General features: G+C 39.3%; 1 protein-coding gene across 1 annotated transcript in view; it reads right to left on the bottom strand.

Moving 5' to 3' along the window:
- The window catches only part of LOC124157015 (conserved oligomeric Golgi complex subunit 2), a 113,570-nt gene that overhangs the window by 15,212 nt on the left and 78,464 nt on the right, over nt 1-19,894 (bottom strand). The window contains exons 8-11 of the mRNA XM_046531480.1: nt 11,809-11,893; nt 6,337-6,508; nt 5,042-5,381; nt 3,138-3,315 (exon numbers count right to left, since the gene is read on the bottom strand). Of these exons, the coding sequence (XP_046387436.1) occupies nt 3,138-3,315; nt 5,042-5,381; nt 6,337-6,508; nt 11,809-11,893 (775 nt within the window). The remainder of the gene's footprint in view (nt 1-3,137; nt 3,316-5,041; nt 5,382-6,336; nt 6,509-11,808; nt 11,894-19,894) is intronic.

The following is a 19,894-nucleotide window of genomic DNA, read 5'->3' as shown; positions in this document are numbered from 1 at the left end:
AAAAAAAAAGGGTGGCATTTGAACATGATTCCGCACCAACACGTACATCTGTTGGAAGTAGTAATACTGAAAGAAAACCTGCACTTTTCGTATTTTATGGCAGTAAAGCATGATGATACTAACAGCTGATATTTTGTATGTGTGTGTGTGGGTGAACACTGATTCTCTCGTGAGGAGATCCTTTCACTTAAAATTCGTGGTTATAATGTTGTTGCCTCATACAGCAGGACTTTGAATAAGAATGGAGGTGTTGCAATAATGGGAAAGGAAAATATTGTTTTTAATACTTGTGATATTCATCTAAGCCACTTGAATACTGAAATGGACTTTTCATCCACTATCACTAATATTATAGTCAGTGGTGTTCTTATTTTTATTGTTACTTTGTACCGTTCTCCTCTGGGTGATTTCCATAACTTTTTAGATAAGCTAGATTATGCTTTAGAAATAATATTTAAATACAGTGACAACCCTAACATCATACTTAATGGTGATTTTAATTGTGATTGGCTCTCAAACAGCATAAGCAATACTAACCTATCTAATATATTCAAATCTTAACTCCTTTTTAACATGCTCCATGTGGTTGACATCATAAGATGTCATCAGTAGTATGCATAGCGTTCCGTTGATTTTTTTCGTGCCCAGTTTTGAGGAACATGCCTCGGGATAGGTTTCTTGGAATTTTGCAAACGCTTCATTTCACAATAAAATCCAATGGAAAATGAACATCTACTTAAGGAAATATTTTTCCAAATCAGGTCATTGATTAACCATTTTCATGATAGAATGCATGCCATTTATTTATTCATGCCATTTATTCACCTGCTAAAGAATTATCATTGGACGAATTAATTGTTTTATGGAGAGGTCATCTAATTTCCATCAGTACATGAAAGGAAAACAGCATAAATATGGCATTAAAATTTGTTGACGGAATCATCCGGAATGGTTATGCATATGCTGATTTACTCTGGGTGTGCTGATAAGGAAGTAGGAGGGCAGGGGCACGTAAGAAATGTAGTGCATAAACTACTTCACGGCCGAGAGGGTTTTGGCCATTCTGTTTATTTAGGCAATTACTACAGCAGTGTGGAGTTGACTAGAAAATTTTTGGAAATAGAAATATATTGCATAGGGGAATTATGGGCTAACAGAGTATGTCATACCAAAGAAATTTTATTCCAAAAAATTAAGAAGGGTAGAATAGTAAAGCGGTGGAGTCATGATAGCATCTGTGTGTTGAAATGGAGAGACAAACGTTTTGGTCATCACCTCTGGGTATGAGAGCCACTTGCATTAAGGTCCCAAACAGAAAAGGGATCATGTAATTGAAAGCGGAACTGACTTTAATGTATTACAAATTTATGAGTGGCATTGATCACGGCCATCAAATACTAGCTTATTACCCCTGTGAGCAGAAATCAATCGATCAAGTGGTTTAAGAAAATAGCAATGCACATCTTTCAGTTGATCATTATAAATAGTTATGTTCTTAGTATATCAAAAATAGAGCGGACACAAAAAAAAAAACACTTTACGAGTTCTGCATAGAGCTCCCTACTAGGAGAACAAACAGGCTCTACCTCACCTCCACCTACACCTAAGGCCCCCAAGTCTCATTTTCCCGTCGATGGTGGGAATAGACGGAAACAATAGCATTGCCGCATTTGAGACACAAAAGGAGTCAGGAAGACCGTCAACACTTTCTGCCCAGATTGTACGCTTGTGCCAGGATTGTCTTCTTCCCTGCTTCATGGGAAGAATCTAGGGAAATATACCGTATTTGCATGAATCTAAGATGAGGTTTTTTCCCTCACAACTCCTTCAGAAAAGAGGGTTTGTCTTACAATCGGATGCAAAATTTTCGACGTCAATTGGGTTGCATAATTTACGTCGGAAAAATTATAGATACCTGAGTTTGCCACCTGATAGCTATACAACGAAAAACCTACATCAAAAATAGCTGAACCGTAATTTAGCTTATTTAATTTTGCATTTAAGCAAAAAAGCTTTTACCATTTTTTTGCCAGCTGGCAAAGATTCGGTGTGCGCCAATCTGTTGCTGGGTGCACTTCTGCCGTGTCCGCCAGATCGCCTGCTTTCCCCTGGGTTCGGCTCTGTTCAAGTTAAAGCTTATCAACTCACAAAATGTTCATGCGATTGGTTACAATTTACCTTAATTGTAACATTAAAGTCTCAATGCCGTCGCAGAATAAACTGCTACAAAGTTGTTGCATTTTTCTCACAGCAACGGTAAGAAGGCAACATGAAATCCATCTGATTAGAGAGATCGATTCAGTTGTGATCCTGTGCCTTTCAGAGTATTAGGATGGCAGAGAAAAGAAGTCATTACACTGCCGCTTCAAAAGAAAAGTTATATTATTTGCTGAGAAAAATTCCAATGCCGCAGCTGGAAGAGTATTTGGTGTTTCGGAACGTATTGTTGGACGCTGGAGACATGATTCGATTAAGATTTTCTCGGGTTTAGCAACAAGGAGAGCATTTTCTGGACCTCAAAAAGGAAGGTACGCATCATCTGGATGCGTAAAGAGGGCTAGTGTATCTCAGTTGGTGCATTGGATTTTAGCTGCATGGAAAGGAGTGAAAGAGGAAATAATTATTAAAGCATTTCAGAAATGCGGTATTTCTAATCTAATGGATGGAAGTGAGGACGATGAACTTTGAATCTCGTGTCGCCATGGCGACACGCTGGCTATGCATCGCAGCAAGCAATAATATATGTATAGGTGATGGACTCTCGTGGCAGTGCTCATAACTGTGGGAAACAGGAGCAGTGTTTCGTTACGTCTATCATTAATATTATTTCCTCAATATTTTGGTGCCAAGACGGATGAAATAATAAAGAAATTTACTATATTTACTGTTACCAATATCTGAAATGACTCTGTGTCCTCGGCTAAAACCACAATATCATCAGCAAATCTAATGCATCTTGTTTTAACTCCACCAATACTTATTCCCTCTTCTCTTTCATCCAATGATGAAGCACTATGCTAACAAAATATATATTTGATCAATCGAAATGTATGCTTTTAAGAAATGTGAGAACTGGCACAACAAAGCATCAGTATGTATAGGCATATCATAGCGTGCTGAGGCACCCGCCCACCCACCTGCTCACAGAAATGGTGCACATCAAGAGCGAGTTGTGCTCGGATCTTCTCATCATCGTCAGCAGCAGCCGAGGGCGCCTCTCCCCCTCCGTCGGTGGCACGGATCCTCTTCAACCGCCTCAGCGATTGCTCCATCTTCAGCACAGAGGTGAGCACTTCAAGCACTCCCGAGTGGTACCTGGTGGAGGCAGAGAGGGGAATGAAAGCATGGGCAAGTGGGCTTCATCCCTCCACCTAACACATCCAAATTAAGGCACCGGCTATTTCACATGCAAATGCACGAGACACAATGGAAATAACAACTTTTCATTCTTCCCCATCCAACACTCTGTGCACGTAACTACTCACCAATTTCTCACATGATTAACAAATTTACTTCCCTCATATTTAAGATGTAATACTCCAACAAATACGTTCAGAGTTGAACTAATAAAAGAATCTTGTAAGTAAATGCTATAACAACTTACATGAGTTTTATGACAAAGCTTAGAAAGTGCCATAGGATAACAACCAGGTCAAAAGTGACTATGTCGCAGATAAAAAAAAAAACACCCTCGGCCCTCTATCACTCCATGCCTCTGATAATTGTTTTTCCTTTCTAAGACCACACGGTTCATAAATCATTATCTTTGAAGGAAAATATCAAATTACATAAGAACAATGGAAGTGTGTTTCATCCCTACTCAATCTCACCCACTGCTCATTAATAAGTGAGATATCAAAAAATTGGTGGTGCCTAGGCAGCTGTAGGTAAAATTTTTGCTACTTTGCCACCCCTTTCAAAAAGAGTTGTTTGTACAAAAAAATTGCTTTAAACTAGAGTTGCACTAATTGATGAAGAAATTTCATGTAAGTTTAAAGGAAGTCCTTGGAGCCATGCCTTCACTCACTCATAGGCACCAAGCAACATTACTACATATAATTTCCACTCTTCCAATAACAAAGGATGAGTTAGTTCTTAAATTTTTTCGGTTCTCGGTACCGATCCGGTTCTCCCCCATGGTTCCCGGTTCACAATACTCAGTTCCAAGGATGAACTCTTATTATCTGGATTAATGGCAAATTTAAATGAACAACCGCAAGAAGTGAATGAAAATAATTTCACTATAGATGTAAATTAGCAGGAAAGCTCTGTTAAAAAAAAACTTTAGATCGTGTTCATCATTTTATTTATCAAGTAAAAAGTTTGAATAACATGTCATTAAAAATGCACGATCAACCAATATGTCATATAACATCAGGCAGCACCCGGTTCTTTCTCTAGGTTTTGATTTAAAAAATTCAACATTTTTACTCTCTCTGGGTAAAACCTATTTTTTATTGGCAGAAATATTGCCTGCAGTACTGAGCAGGCGTTCACTGAAAAAGGAGCAAAGTTGCTTGGAGCAAAGTTTACATACTGCATGATTACATGATTCAATCATAAGTCCACTTTCAGACGAAACAATTTTCCGCCAGCCACCGTTCACGACACGGCTCACAGCATTCTTGTCTCGTCTGAAAGCCGCCAGAATTATCACTTGCACGGCGGCCAGCAAAAAGTCATCAAAGGTTCCCTTACATAGGAGGTTACATTACTACCCGTCTTGTCATGCTAGATGGATAAAATATGTTATTGATTCGAAGAAAATGGGTGGACAGTAGATTACTCATTCAAGTTATTCAATCAAACAAAATGGAATGCCTAAATGAAATAATTCCTCTTTTCAGCCATTCACTACATATTTTTACACACAAAAAATTGGTCAAACAACATTCAAGCCTTCACAACAACAGGCTACAGTATGTGGTAAAAGTGGAACAATGATTTTGAAAGGTATTGAATTGGAGGATTGTTATGAATATAATATTTAGGTGGTGCACAAGAGGAGAGAAGGAGACATGGCAATGGAAACAGCACTCACTGCAGTGTGATCTCGGAGAATATTTGTGCCATGATGAGCCTGAGGAGGGGAGCATCGACCCACGCACCCTCACCACCACGCTCCACCTCACCACGAGGCTCAGGGGCGGTGAACGAGGTGAGGACAAGTGAGCGGAAGGCAAGTGGAGGCGAGAGGGTGCTCGACACATAGGGACGGGGGCCCGTGGGATGTGCACGATTCGTCCTGCGGTACAGCCGAGGGATGTCTCGGCACTGGCTCAAGTGCGGCAGGGACCATCGGGAAATAATCTGGACAATGCAGCGCACAGCAAGAGGCTCAACGTCCGACCGGAAAGCTTCGAGAGCAACATCCAAGCTCCCTGGAGGAAATCATTATCATAGGCAAAAAAAAAGATGAAAATTAATACAATTGCATTAAATAATTACTAATAAGAGGATAAAAAATTAAAAATGGAAAATACCTATAAATCAATGTTTATACAGATTTTCAGATTACTTTATCTGTTTTGCAAATGTTTCAATACTGAACATGAATATGGAAATGTTGGCAAAATGGATTCTTTCACCCAGCGTATCCGAGAATCTGATCAGTACATACAATCACCTGGAGAGCCTGAAATCTTAGACCTATTTAACTGATACAATAGCTAAAAATAAATTTCTAATACAGGTACTTGTATAGGCCAGTTAAAAGAAAAAATTAGGTATATATTAGGTATCGAGATAACTTAGCGTGAGATTTCAGCTCCCACAGGTGGCAGTAACAGAATAAATCATTAAATCAAACTGGTGTCATTAATGGAAAAAGCAGCATAAAATTGGGTCCTTATTGGAGAAGTAGACAGAAATTGGAATGAGTGGTGCTGAATTTGCTTATTTTATTTTAATCAGTTTCTTATTTTAAGTAAAAGAAAGAGCATCTTTGTTCTTTACAAAAAGCAAGTTGTCTTTATTGCCTGTTAAATTTTTAGGCAGTCCATTGCTACATGCTTCTCCACAACTCCTCAACCTTAGGCATAGCCCTTGCATTGTTCATTGTTGTTGACACACTCTCAAGCGATTCCTCCCCTCCAAGAGTGGTTTCAGAACGAGATAATGAAACCAGAACTCTAATGACGTCATCAACTCATGAAAAGCAAGCAGCAATATTTGCACTTCATTTATCTTTAACATAACTCTCAACTTATGAGAGAATGGTAAAGATTTGGCTGATGTTTTTAGGACTTCCTTCATATTGAGTTTTAAAAAGCCACAGGGCTGGTCTGTCCCCACTCATGTTTGCCTGCCCAATATAAAGAAACGTGAGGTACTTACTTGCCAAGAGAGAGCCAATGGTCGAGTGGTGTTGGTCACTGGTAGCTGACAGGAGGGTGGCAGTTGCTGTGGGCAGCAGGTGGTGCTCAAGGTGCCAAGACAATTGGCACACGTCTCGATGCACACACAGCGGCAGCAGCAGCATATCCTCCTTGGCCCCCTCCTCCCGCACCTGCCAAAATTCATCCTATTCACCAATTTCACACACCACTGCAAACAATGCATGGATCGAATAAGAAATTCCTCCCCCCCCCCACTTACCTGCCTTTCGCCTTTTTCTACAAAGGCAACAAAAATCTATCATGTCTTTTCATCTCGATGATCAAACAGAGTAAACAAAATGGCATTGTCTAAGAAATCCTATTCTCAAATTAAAGAGTAATCAAATGCATTTGTTTCCTTTAAACTCTGCCTCATGAGCGTGGCCTTCCAATAACAAACAACAATAGAGGGAGTAAAATTTCAACAAATAGCATTAGAAAGAGGCTACATTGGCAGAGAAACTTTTTTGACCGCCCATACATTGCTCTTTGCAGCATTAGTCGTTTCATTTGACACTTTTTTCTGAGGAAGATAACATTTTTTTTAAATATTAGCTGAGAACACAACAGGCCAAAATTTTGCCATCTCAGTAAAAGTTCAAATATTTCTTATTTCTCTTTTTGCAAACTGTATGGTGAAATGAATGGCACAAAATTCACTTGATTTCACAAAAATGAAAATCAATGCTTTTTGCTCAACATTTGACCATAACAAGAAACATAGCAATTGAAAAACTTCTACCATCCCATCGACTAGATGCGCCCAATCACACCACAACAGAGAGTTGGAGTGTGATTGGTAAGGGGTGGAGTTTACTCGCATGGGGGGGCAAAGGGAGGGGAAAGGGTAAGGGTTTACTTAGTCTCAGGGGCATAGTAGTATCATGTGGTTTGTGCCAGTGCAACATGTCCGGGAAATTTAAATCTTTTGACCTTAAAACCAAAATTAAAGTTATAGACAAGTGTGAAAGGACATCAAAGACTGATATCGGAAGGTGCTTTGGTGTCTCGTCATTTACGTTGTTCACAATATTAAAGAACAAAGATAAAATTTGTGCAGCAGTGGCCAAACTAGGAACAGCAAGCAGCCAAAAATATTTGCAGCAAGGGGAACATCCGCAAATGGAATCTGCACTATTCAAGTGGTTTTGTCGACAAAGGTCTGCAGGATTGCCCAAAAATTGTGCAATGTTAAAAACAAAAGCTGACTGCATTTCTAATGGGGAGAAATATCTTTGAGCACTGAATTATGCCGTGTTTCAGTGAACCTTTCAGCCAATTTTCTCAACTGATCGATGTACTGGTTAAACATTTGAAAACTCGACAAAATAGATATTGTCGGCATGATGTATTTGCAAAATTAGCCAAAAACTTCCAACATATACCAAAACATATTGAATCCAACCAGTTATGCTGTTTTTAAAGCTTTCGTAGGCGATCAAAAATTACAAGAACGGGAATAAAATCTCCGAAACTGGGCAAATATTAATATTTAATAAAATTGAAAATTCCCTGTTTCTTTCTTTAATCATGTTGATACTCAACTAGATTGTGCCTGATAATGACTCTTTACCTGTTTAACTTTGTTAAATACCAGGGAAACAAAAGAATAACTGTAAATATGAACGATTATTAGACTTTGGTGGGTTTATTTCACACCTTCTCATGCAACGAGCGCTCGGTTTAGCGAGTAATTTCCAAGGGATTATGAGCACTCATCAAACCGGGCTTCTACTGTACTGAGTACTGTGGTACAGTAAACAAGTACTCTTCTGCTCTTCATTTTATTCTTCTATAGATGATCCTTGTCAGTGTCTTTGACGCATGTGTTGTCAAGCTTATGGTACTAAAATCTTCACATTCCTCATCTCTTTTCCTCTTGGGAATTGGAATTTTAATGTTCCTTCCAAAGTCCTTTGGTACCTCACCCCTTGCATACATTTCACTTATGATTTTGTACAGCTGGTTCAATATATTTTCTCTGGCATTTGTGATTAGCTCCACTGAAATATCCTCAATTCCAGACGCTTTATTCATTTGCAGGTCTCTCATTGCTGATCTTAAAATTGGGTCTCCATGCCATCTTCATCCACTTCCCTTTCACTTTCAATAGCTTTCATTCTCAGGCTGCTTCCGTCGTACTACTCTTCCAGATATACTTTCCATCTCTTCGCCTTGTCTTCAGTTTCAATCATTACATAACCATTTTTTTCCTTTAGGGTTTTCTTTTTTTTAAGCCCCTTTCCTTAAAGTAGCTATGGGTTTGGTTTCTATCTTCACCATTACTATTCATTCATTTAGCTGCAGGTACCTTTTCACATGGTGCACACGCCGCTCTTTCTAAGCATTATCCCCACTCCAGCATTACCATTAAGTGATCCTTTGAGCAGTGGCGGTGTGTGTGTATACACATGTTAGCAAGTGCACACCCAAAGATGAATGAATTATAAAAGAAAACTATTCTTTGCAAAGGAAAATCCTGTCTGCATATGCAAGAAACATGAGCCTCCGAACTCTACAGCTATCTCGTTTTCGAATTCACTACTCTACAAGTGTACGATCCCGTGGCATCGTGCCGGGCGCATTTTCGGTCTATGCGATCGCTTGAGGGTGCTCTGGCGGGACGAGGTAAACGAGGGGGTATGTACTGTTCAAATGGGTGATGGGAGCAGACTCAAACCGATGCGAGTGCGCACGTACATATTTTTGGTGACTGACTCGCAGGTAGTGTAGTGTTGTAGTCGCCACCTACACTACCTGCGACCGCCACATGATCCTAGTCCGCAGAGTCCTCTGGACGGCACTCCTCAGGATAACTATTTGGTGGTTTCCCCTTGCCTTCCACATCGCAGTCTTTAAAGTACATGTTGACATGCCTGTCGTGAAATGGGTACATATCACTGTACCAACCACGATGGTCTTGTGCATTTGGAGAAGAGCGGCTGCCTTCTCCCATTGGGTGATGAGAGGCATAATTGTTGGTGGCCTCCAGTTGCCAAGTCACGGCATCTCCACAGGTTTCAGTATCATTTAAATGGCCTACCTTACCCATGACTGCTTATTTGAAAAGCGAACTCTCTTATCTCGCAGCCTACCTCTTTAGCTAAAGGTCAATCCACCATCTGCAACCTGGTGGACATAGTAGGTGGCTTTCAGCTCAGCCACAAGTAGTCCATTAATAGTAACACTAAATTTCTTTTCAAAATTGCTTATGCACATAAAAATCAAAGAATTTATTTTAAATACAAAAAAAATAGGTACATGCGACAAAATTTTTCTTTGCAAAAACCACTGACAATATAACCTCTTCATAAATGATACCTGATCGAGGAGGATTGTGGATAAGTGGAAGGGTGAGGCCCAATTGCTGAGGAGTGGTACAAAGGCCTCACTAAGCTTGGTCTAAGGCAGGGCAGCTCCATTACCACTGCTTACTAGATGATGCAAATTTTGAAGGATATATAGACTTGAAGTCCTGTATTGGTTTACCCATACTTTTCTGAAAAACCTTAATTCTCTCTATGGACGTGTGCATGGACATGCTGGGGCAGTTTATACACGGGATCGGGAGGAGCAGCCACAGCCTGCTCACAGTCAAGGCAGTTGAGGAGTTCACCCTCAGAGGGAGAGACTGTCATTTCACTTTGATTTGGGGAGTTGCACGTTGGTTGGACCACCACACTCCAAAAGCCTTTTAGTCTAAAAGACTTGAGCAGCCATCTGTTAAGGTGGGCTTTGACATTTGAAGATAATTGAGGTTACTCATAAGGCTGGTAAGAAACATTTCAATGCTGACACAATGAGGAGAAAGTTGTGACATGAGGGTACCTTCGGTGGAGGTCACTCAAAAACAATGTGCGGATGAAGACTGACTGAAGACAAATGGTGCTCAGAGAGGGAAGGGAGAATTTTGAAGTAAATATATGTACAAGGGTGAGAGGGTTATAGTTCCCAGTTCCTGATGATCAGAGGCAATGCACCCACGTCTCCACTATTTATGTGCTGGTACGGCAATTGGGAATGCAGTGAATTTTGTAGCAGTGGACAAGGTGGGACCCTTTCCTAAGGTAGCAAATTCAGATAAATGCATATGCCTTGCTGATACTAGATCACTTCTCTCACTACTTGGAGATGGTTGATCAGACTGATTGAGGCCAACGCTCCAGTGTGCTCGTGGTAATCCCTACACAGGGCTGCCTGACTAGGGCACATCACGGTAATTGTCAATAATGTGTAAGCTGTTGAAAGTGAGGCATTTTAGAACATTGCCATTGCATCTGGATGGCCGTGTTGTGAGAGTGCACCAAACTATAGCCAAAGCCTTTAAATACTTTTTTAAATGTTATCACACTTATTTGAATGAGTTGCTCCCATGCAGTGCTTTCCACCGATAATTCTAATTCCTGTGCAAAAGAATCACCCCTAACCCCACCTCAACAGCATTGCTCCCTCTCCTTATAGATGCAGTGATAGGCTCTGAGGAAAAAAGTCAACATTTGACAACTTGAACTTTTTGATGGGAATTCTTGGATTGTTCAAGGGAACATAATTCCAATTTAGTGACTATAAGTTACAGCAGGATTAAGACACCTGATTTTAGAAAATTTTCCCTCACAATTGAAATGCTTGACCCACATTCCTCCAATAGATGGCTAGTGACCTTTATTTTTTAGTGGCTCTTATTTTTCAGAATTGCGAAAATTTGTGTTTTCCCAGTCTCAAAATGACCCACATGAGGTTCATATTCACGTGTTACAATTTGGTTACTTTAAAGTAATGGCAACCCGTGCCGCAAAGGCCCTGTGTACTGAGGACCCTCAATTGAGTTTTTTGGTGCCCAAAATGTGCTATACCCACGTAAAACGTAAAAGTAAAGCAAACACAGGAGAAACAGGCATTTTCTGCTAAAACCTAATGGTTACACGTTTCTTTCATAGAAATCTTAATATTTTTACACATATTCTCTCCGTGTTTGAGTAAAAACAGTAGGATAATGCATCATATTATCGCATAAGAAAGTATGAGCTATGCAGCGGAGAGTCCATTTGGATTACTTCAAATATGCCACTGGGTCAAAAGAGTGTAGGCTACCACTGCTGAAAAAATGGTATTCGGAGCCCATGTCAACTTCTGTAGTAGTAGACTGCTGCTTATAAAGCAAGCTGAAAATACTAAGCAAAGGAAAAAAGACGATTTATCAACTTTAAATATGATATTCTTACTTTGATACTAGCACCTCCTGTCGTCAGTTTTCTGAACCTACTGGCCTTGATAGCTCTGTAAGTCAAACTTCTCCACTTTCATAATAGTATTCAAAGTAATGAAGTTGAGTACCCACTACTCGACTCAAATTTTCGAGTACTCGCACATCCCTAGTAATTGAAAATACATAAATTACAGGGACGTTAATGGTATATCCCAGCATTCTCACCTTAACAGAGCCCAATTGATGTTCAAGGATGTCTTTGCTCCACTGCCCATACCTGGCCACAATCTGTAAGCTCATCTTCCAAAACCTAAGCAATAAAGGTGGAGAGAAAACAAAAAAAATAACCATTACTTGCTGGACTGCAAAAATGGAGATTTTCATAATGCAAAGCTTGACACCAAGCTTTGTATTCCGAAAAATTTGTGGCAAGTGAGCTTATAGTGATTGCAGCTTAGAGCGAGAAGGACTCAGACATTGAACAGCTTAAGGTAAGGGATAATGCCTCATTTCGGGTATCTGTGAGTCCCAGTATTGCCAATGTCCTCATTGATGATGATATGTGGCCCGAGGGTGTAGTGGTGGACAGAAATTTTTTTCGAAATGCCAAAAAGAATCCCCCTGATAGTCGACTCACAGAGGAAAGTGCTCCATCTGAATATTTAATGTATTTGCAAGAAACTGCATGAAACTATAAAAACGGGGGTGTAACTAGAGATGGGTCGAATAGCAGATTTCTCGAACTCAAATATCGAATTCGAATATTTAATCATTGCTTTAATATTCGAATACCTCGAATACTAAACGATGAATGCGGGAATGTTTGACTGGGTTGAGTATGTAGCAGGAAACACAAGAATTTGGGGAGTAATTTTGATTTCCTTTAAAGGATTCAAAAAGGAATTTAGCTGATTAATGAAATATTTTAATTTAATGGAAACAATTTGTCATATAGTTGATTCAACTAACATCTCTTTCAAATATCCTAAGGGGACACACCACCTCGCAAAAAATGATTGCATGCCGTCTCGGCATTTACACTGCTATGATGGATTTCTGTCCGATGTATACATTCTTATCTACCTAACACCATTTCAGTGGCAAGCCCATCTGATACTCAGCTTCATCCAACTTCTTATTTTCAAAAGGTAGCTCGCTTTACCCCCACTCCTACTGTCAAGTACTAGCGGACAATCCGAGGCGTTTTGCAAAATACACGCGATTCTCCACCGGATTTTCTTCAATTATTTTCAGTCCAATTTTGGAAGTTCTCACGAGATGAGAAGATGAATTCAAATTGCTATCAGGGAGAAACCAAATATCCTGAGAAAATATCCCTTCGTCTGTCACTGTGTCCATGGAGATTTATAGCAATAACTAGAGGTCCGTTAAAGTGGTTTTATTTTTTGCTAAAATTCGTTTTAAAACCATGTGATTTCTGTGTTATAGAAAATCTTGGCGGTGTTATTATAATGTTACATATTTCCCGGTGTATAGGCGTTTTATTATTTTATGGTACTTGTTTCATTAATACCTATACTTTTATTAAGCATTTTACTTAACATTTAACACAATTTCGATAGCACAAAATTTCTGATAAAACAACATGAAAGAAGTGGTTCAATTTATATTGGTTCAAGGTATATGAATGGTTCAAGTATGTAGACTTAGCTAATACAATCAGCAAACGGCAAAATCCCCACTACCTTATATGTGTGTACTTTGAGAGCCATTCCGGGATTTTTGGATTGTCAAGTTTCTCTACATTAAATAAAGCCTTTAAAAATGCTTCTGTAGTAGCAACAACAAGCTCCTCCTTTGCTTTCTTTGACTGAGTGACTGTGTGTTCAAATGATAGCTGTCGTTTTGTGGGTCCCCTTTCTTTCACACGTTTATGAGTATCGCTACTGATGTGCTTTAACAAAGTGTCACATCTTTTGAATTAAAATCTTTTATCACAAACTTTGCACAGTAATACTCTGTCTTTCACATAACATCCTTCTCAACTAAATTCACTTACCCTGGAGTGAAGAGTATCACTAGCTTTTGGCATTTTAAAATTCCTATCCTTCGTTCAATATTGAAAGCTGGAACTACGATAAAAAAAACAGTCTAACCCCAAAACACAACCTATCACGGTGGTGTTTTCAAACTGAGTGCTGGGTAGCTGCAGTACTGTATAACTTACAAATTGTCTGAAATGTTTCATGTCGTGGGTTCCCTTTCGATACCCCTCACCCAGGTGTCGAGGGAAGATGGGACAGCAGCTAGATACAACAAAGTCGCTTAGTTTTGATTACAGCTGTTGCCTATCAGTCAGGAAAGGCAGAGAAAGAAGCGCACATAACAAAACATAATCGGATTCAAAGAAACTTGAAAAATTATTTCCCATTTATCGATCCTGAAGCATCTAGAATGAGACGCTTTCTCACCTGAAGAATTAAGTATTAGATTTGGCCAATGTCGAAATGATTTTTTTTTGCATTGTAGCTCAGTGGAGAGCCGAATATCCGACGATCCACCCGCTAATAAGGAGAACCCCCTCTCCCCCTATCCTTTCTGTTCCTTCCTTTCCTTCTCTGAACTAGCGCTTTGTGCTTTCAAATAACCATACGTGTCTATGGATGTCTTTAAACTAGAGATGTGCGAATAGTATCCGCGAATACTCGAATACCTCGAATATTAGAAAGTATTCGATATTCGAGGTTTCGAATAGTTATGCGAAAAGTACCGCCTCGAATACCTCGAATACTTTGAATTTCGCGTCATACACTATCGCTCGCACGTCGTTGGTAGTTGACTCGGAAAAATGAGGAGAACTCTAGTCATTTAGTGCGTGCAGCGCCGTATTAGGCAAGCTGACGAACTACATCAAATTCGCGGGTTAGAGCGGTGAATAGAGTTCAACGTGGGGAACCGAAATTGATCGGGTGAAAAAATCCGAAAATCCCAGGTGTCCCCCATCAGGAGAACCTCAGTGCCGTGGGATAGCAACATTGGCGCACTTCCCACGATCCGTTATCCCCCTCCATTCAGCATTCACCCCACCCAATCTGACGATTTCCATAATGAAAATCAGCATTGTGGGAACACTGAAAAAAAATAAAGTTCAAATTCCTTTGCCCTTGAAGAATGTGTCAGGACACGAAGTAAAATCAAGCATTTTTTGTTTTCGCCAAAAAAACAACTATGGTGTCTTATGTACCAAAACCGAAAAAAAAATGTTTTTCTCATATCAACGATGCATGACAACGATGGTATTGACACTACCACGGGTGAAAGTGAAAAACCAGAAATCATCACGTATTACAATAACACAAGGGTGGAGTGGACACTAGTGATGAAATGTGCGAAACCTACAGTGTCAATCGAAACACAAGACGATGGCCGATGGTAATATTTTATTCGATGCTCAATTTGGCTGGTATTAATTCCCAAGTTATTCTTGCTGGTAATAATGTAAAACCTGTGAGACGATGTGTTTCTTTGAAGAATCTTGGCGAAGAATTGATGAAAGACCACCTAATTCGAAGAGAAATGACCTCAAGAGGTATCACTCTCCCTCTTCAGCTGAAAATAAAAGAGCTTACTTCCAAAATGGAGAGTAAACCACTCCAAGAAATCACTGCCGCTGAGCACACGCTAGCCACTGCTGAACCTACACCCTGCAGCTCCAAAATCAGCCAAGAATCTCAAAAAAGCCACCAAGGCGCTGAGTCAATGGAAGGTGGAGGAGCCAACCGACAAGAGTCTTCAGGAGGAACAAGGAGCCTAGAGCCTGATGTAAAAGGAATATTTGAGACAGGTGGTAATGCTTCAAATTCTGTAACACTTGGGGTAAAGAGGAAAAAGTGTATGCCTTGCAAGCATGAAAAAAAGGAAAAATCAACGAGATTCAGCTGCAAGTTTTGAGACACGTATTTGTGCCTTGAGCATGCGGTAATCATATGTAATTCTTGCTCTAAGAAGTAATTTTTATAAATAACCATAATGATTTTTGATGTGTTTATTTTATATATATTGTTGTGATTTTTAGGGCATAGTGTGATTTTAATTTCAATTGAAATGCCAAAGAAAAGAGTATGATATAAACATAAACAATGTGTAAGCTCATAATAATGGTAACATGATAATTATTCTGCAGAAATGTTTCCTGTAAATGTCCTTTAACATATTTATGCCATTTTATTTCAATAAAAATGATATTTTGAATTTTGTTTTCAAATTCTACACTCCTCGGTGAAATCTACTATTTTGTCTTCCTGGTCGCACTAATTGTTCCTTCAACTATTTATTTCATTCCGTGTAACCTCCAGATGTATTGTAAATTTTAGAGTTATCCATTTTTGAATAAATTAATGAAGGATTTGTCGTTTTCCCGGCATAAGATGAGGGTAAAGTCTTCCGGGTCTTCGACCAGTGAAGATGTTCGGGCGTCGTCAATTACGGCGTCATCGCTCTGAGGACGACGATGTCATCCAGTAAAACGTCGGCGGTAGCTGAATACCTGACCTGGTGGAAGACCAGAGAAGACTTCAACCACAAAAAAAGTAATACGCAACGGTTCTTAAGTTTAAATCAACAGAATTTCGCAATACTTGAAAAATAAAATATAGTTTCTGCGGGGAAATACGAAAACGACCTCTCAGGTCGTTGCGCGTTCCCACGTAATTTTTTGATTGCGCGTTCCAGAGGGTTAATCACAACCTTTAGCTACAATGCAAATCCTGAAACCAAGAACCAAATCAAAAGAAAATTTTCTGACCAGAATATGTTAACTTCCTACAATCTCTCAATTCCCAGGACTGGCCAGACGTCTTTTGCCCTAAATCTTTTGAGGAGAGCTTCCATAGTTTCTACTCAGTTTTTCTGCATCATCTCAACGTGTCATTTCCCACAGAAACGAGAAAAATCCATTCTCACAGACAAAAAAAGTCCTGGATCAGTAATAATATAATATTCTGCTCATCACATCTTAAAAAACTGGCATATGAAACAACATTGTCTGGAAGTACCAAAAGCAAAGAGCATTACAAATATATGAAATAACAGCATAGACTTCCTTCTCTAGAAAGCTAAAAGAACCTATAATGATGGAACTTTATCTAAAGCTACTAAAAAACTAAAGCTGCTTGGAAAATTATAAATAGTGCCAAAAATAAAGATAAAAACTCTGTCTTACCCAGTTTCCAATCCACTTTCCATGAAAAGTTAAGATTTATATCTGATCAAGCTGATGCTTTTAATAAGCATTTTAATTACCTGACACCTCAGCTAAAAGTTCTAGCACAATTTCTACAGCGTTCAAGGCACCTTCTATCTTTATGATGCCCTCCAACAAAATGGAACTAAAGTCAGTCATAGCAAATTCATGTCAATATAGTTTAAGTTCTGGCATTGATGAGACCCCAGGTAATTTAACATTCCTCAGCTATGATCAGTCTAATGCTATCAGTCTCCACTCCTCTATCTACTCAATGAATCTCTGAGACTTAAGATTTTCCCAAACTCACTCAAAGTGTCTAAGATTGTGCCATCTTATAAGAACAAAGGTAATATGTATACATGTTTTGAATAGCTGTAGGGTAATAGCCCTTCAAAACTCATTTTCCAAAATTTTTGAAAAAAAATAGTCTATTCAAGATTTCTATCATTTCTGGATAAACATAGCCTACCGTCTAGCAAATCAACATGGCTTTACAAGGGAAAGTCTACAGTTACTGCTATTACCCAAGCAATTGATAAAATACTGGTATCTATTGATATCCCAACATTAAAATAGGGAAGCAAAAATTGATAAAAGTGGGTGAATTAAGTTATTTGGGAAGCAAGATAACTAGCGACAGGAGAAGCAAGAAAGAAATTATCAGCAGAGAAAGCCCAGGTGAAGGGACCAATCCACCAAAAGAGAGACCTGCTTACAGCTGGAAATTTAAATATGGAAGTAAAGAAACAATTTGTAAGAACCTTCATTTGGAGTATGTTCCTATGCGGAAGTGAGGCATGGACAATGACAGCAGCAGAGAAGGCAAGGATAGAGGCCTTCAAAAGGTGGTGCTACAGAAGAATGATGAAAATCAAATGGATATACTGAGTTGGTAATGAGGGAGTCCTAAGAAGAGTGGGAGAGAAGAGAAGCGTCATGAAAACCTTAATAAGAAGACGGAACAACCTTGTAGGCCACATCCTGAGACATGATGGCCTGATGAAGACAATCATCAAGGGACAAGTGGATGGCAAGAATGGAAAAGGAAGAACTCAAGCAAAGCATATTGCACAGGTAAAGAAGGATGTGAAAGAGAAGAAATGGATAGGTTTTGAAGTGAATAGCTGATGGGAGAACTTAGTGGAGAGCTGCATCAAACCAATTCTAGGATTGATCTTTCCATTTCATTCGGGTTTTCACTGCGTTTGCTGTGTTTTAGTGACAACGATTTCGCTGACATTGCAGTCAGCGTTTTCAGGTCGAAGGTGAGGAAATTGGAAAATTTTTCCGCCTTTTATAGACATAAAATTTTCCGCCTTATATAGGCGGCGGCAGCCGCTTATCCGCTGCTGCTCTCTCATTGACCGGTTGTCCATCTCTCATTGTTGGTGGTCGGAGAATCCTCTTCCATGCGATATGCAGGCTGTAGCCTTGATCCCTGTTGAAATTCACGGGTGTTTTCGCTATCTCAATAGCTTCTCTGATCAAGCGAGGGAAGTATTTATTCTCTTTAGCTACTATCCTGGCGTCTTCAAAAAGGATGTTATGCCCAGGTTCATTCCAAGCATGCTCAGATATGGCTGAGAGATGGTGCTGCTTGTTTTTTGTAGCCCTTCGATGTTCCTGCAATCGGACTTTCATTGATCTGCAAGTCTCGCCTATGTAATATTTACCACATGAACAAGGCACAACACAACAAAACACAACACAACAAACACAGTGAAAACCCGAATAAAATGGAAAGATCATTTAATCAACGCCACGAAAATCTTCAAACCTATACAATTCTAGGATTGTTGACACAATATTCAATATACGACACAGTACACAATTGATTAATAAAAAACCTAGAAATGTGCAAAATTGGAATGTTATAATAACACCGCCAAGGTTTTCTATAACACTGAAATCAAATAGTTTTAAAACGAATTCTAGCAAAGAATAAAACCACTTTCATGGACCTCTACATATTTGGTCATTCCATTTTATCTTCATGCCTCTGTCATGATAAATGTTATGACAAAAGTTGTATGTCAAGTTGACCTCAAGTGTAATGTTGATGAATTGTCGGCAATTTATACTCAGCTAGCTGACCCGGCGAACTTCGTACCGCCTAACAATCAATGAACTTACAGTTTAGTTACACCATTTATAAATCAAGAGCGGCAGTATCGTTTATAACCATGTTTAATTTATTATAATAAAATAAGGATACAAATTCAATAAAACTACGTAAATCAGAATCAAAATAGCTTAAGAAATTTTGGGCATTGTGGTTTTATAAAGCAGTTAATGAAATAAAAATTATACACATTCAGTTGTTGGCTATTTGTGTTATTAACCGTAAAAAAATATTTTTAGGTCCAAGTCTGTTGTGTAAACTTGACCCGTTCACGGGGCAGGTTAACACAATGCTATGCCAACGCTTGACTGATGTTCAAAATCGTGTAAGAAAAGCCCCTATGAAGCAGCATTCGTATCAAATGACTTTAGGCGTGCCAGTTATAATATCTCTGTTTGAAAAAATGCACTGCGAAAACGTGCTGCATGCATAAACGCACCACGGTGTATCCTACACATTCGGGTTTAATGTCTTGCGTCATGCACCTTCTGATAAACAACAGTTTTTGTTTTTTTATCAGGCACAAGATAAAGCCAATGAAGCTAAATGAAAATAGCGAAGCGAAGCAGTGACGCAGCGAGGGGGGTTTTTGGGGCACAAAACCCCCCAAAGAGAATAAAAAAAAAAAAAATTTGGTTACTAATATTTGGGGGACGGATGAGTAACAAACAAAACATATTTAACTATTCTCACAGCCGCAAATCCCACTATTTTGAACCATTTATCTTAAAAAAATATCTGGAGGAGGGCCCCCACACCTCTCGATTACCTTAGCGATTTTTCTATACCCTATAGACCCGTAGTATTATCTGTGCCTAAAACCTCCCTATCCTTAATTCCTAGCTGCGCCCTTGAAGCGAAGGAAGAAATACAGCGGATGGTTTACCGACTCGTTAACATACCAAGTTTAATTGACCATAAGAAAATCATGGGTTTTCATTAGCACATGTGCACAAACATCACAAAAACTGAAAGACTGACCA

The sequence above is a fragment of the Ischnura elegans genome, chromosome 4 (assembly GCF_921293095.1).
Source record: "Ischnura elegans chromosome 4, ioIscEleg1.1, whole genome shotgun sequence".
In the NCBI taxonomy this organism is placed as follows: Eukaryota; Metazoa; Arthropoda; class Insecta; order Odonata; family Coenagrionidae; genus Ischnura; species Ischnura elegans.
Note: the sequence above shows the minus strand (reverse complement) of the source record. Positions and strands in the feature narration are given on the sequence as shown.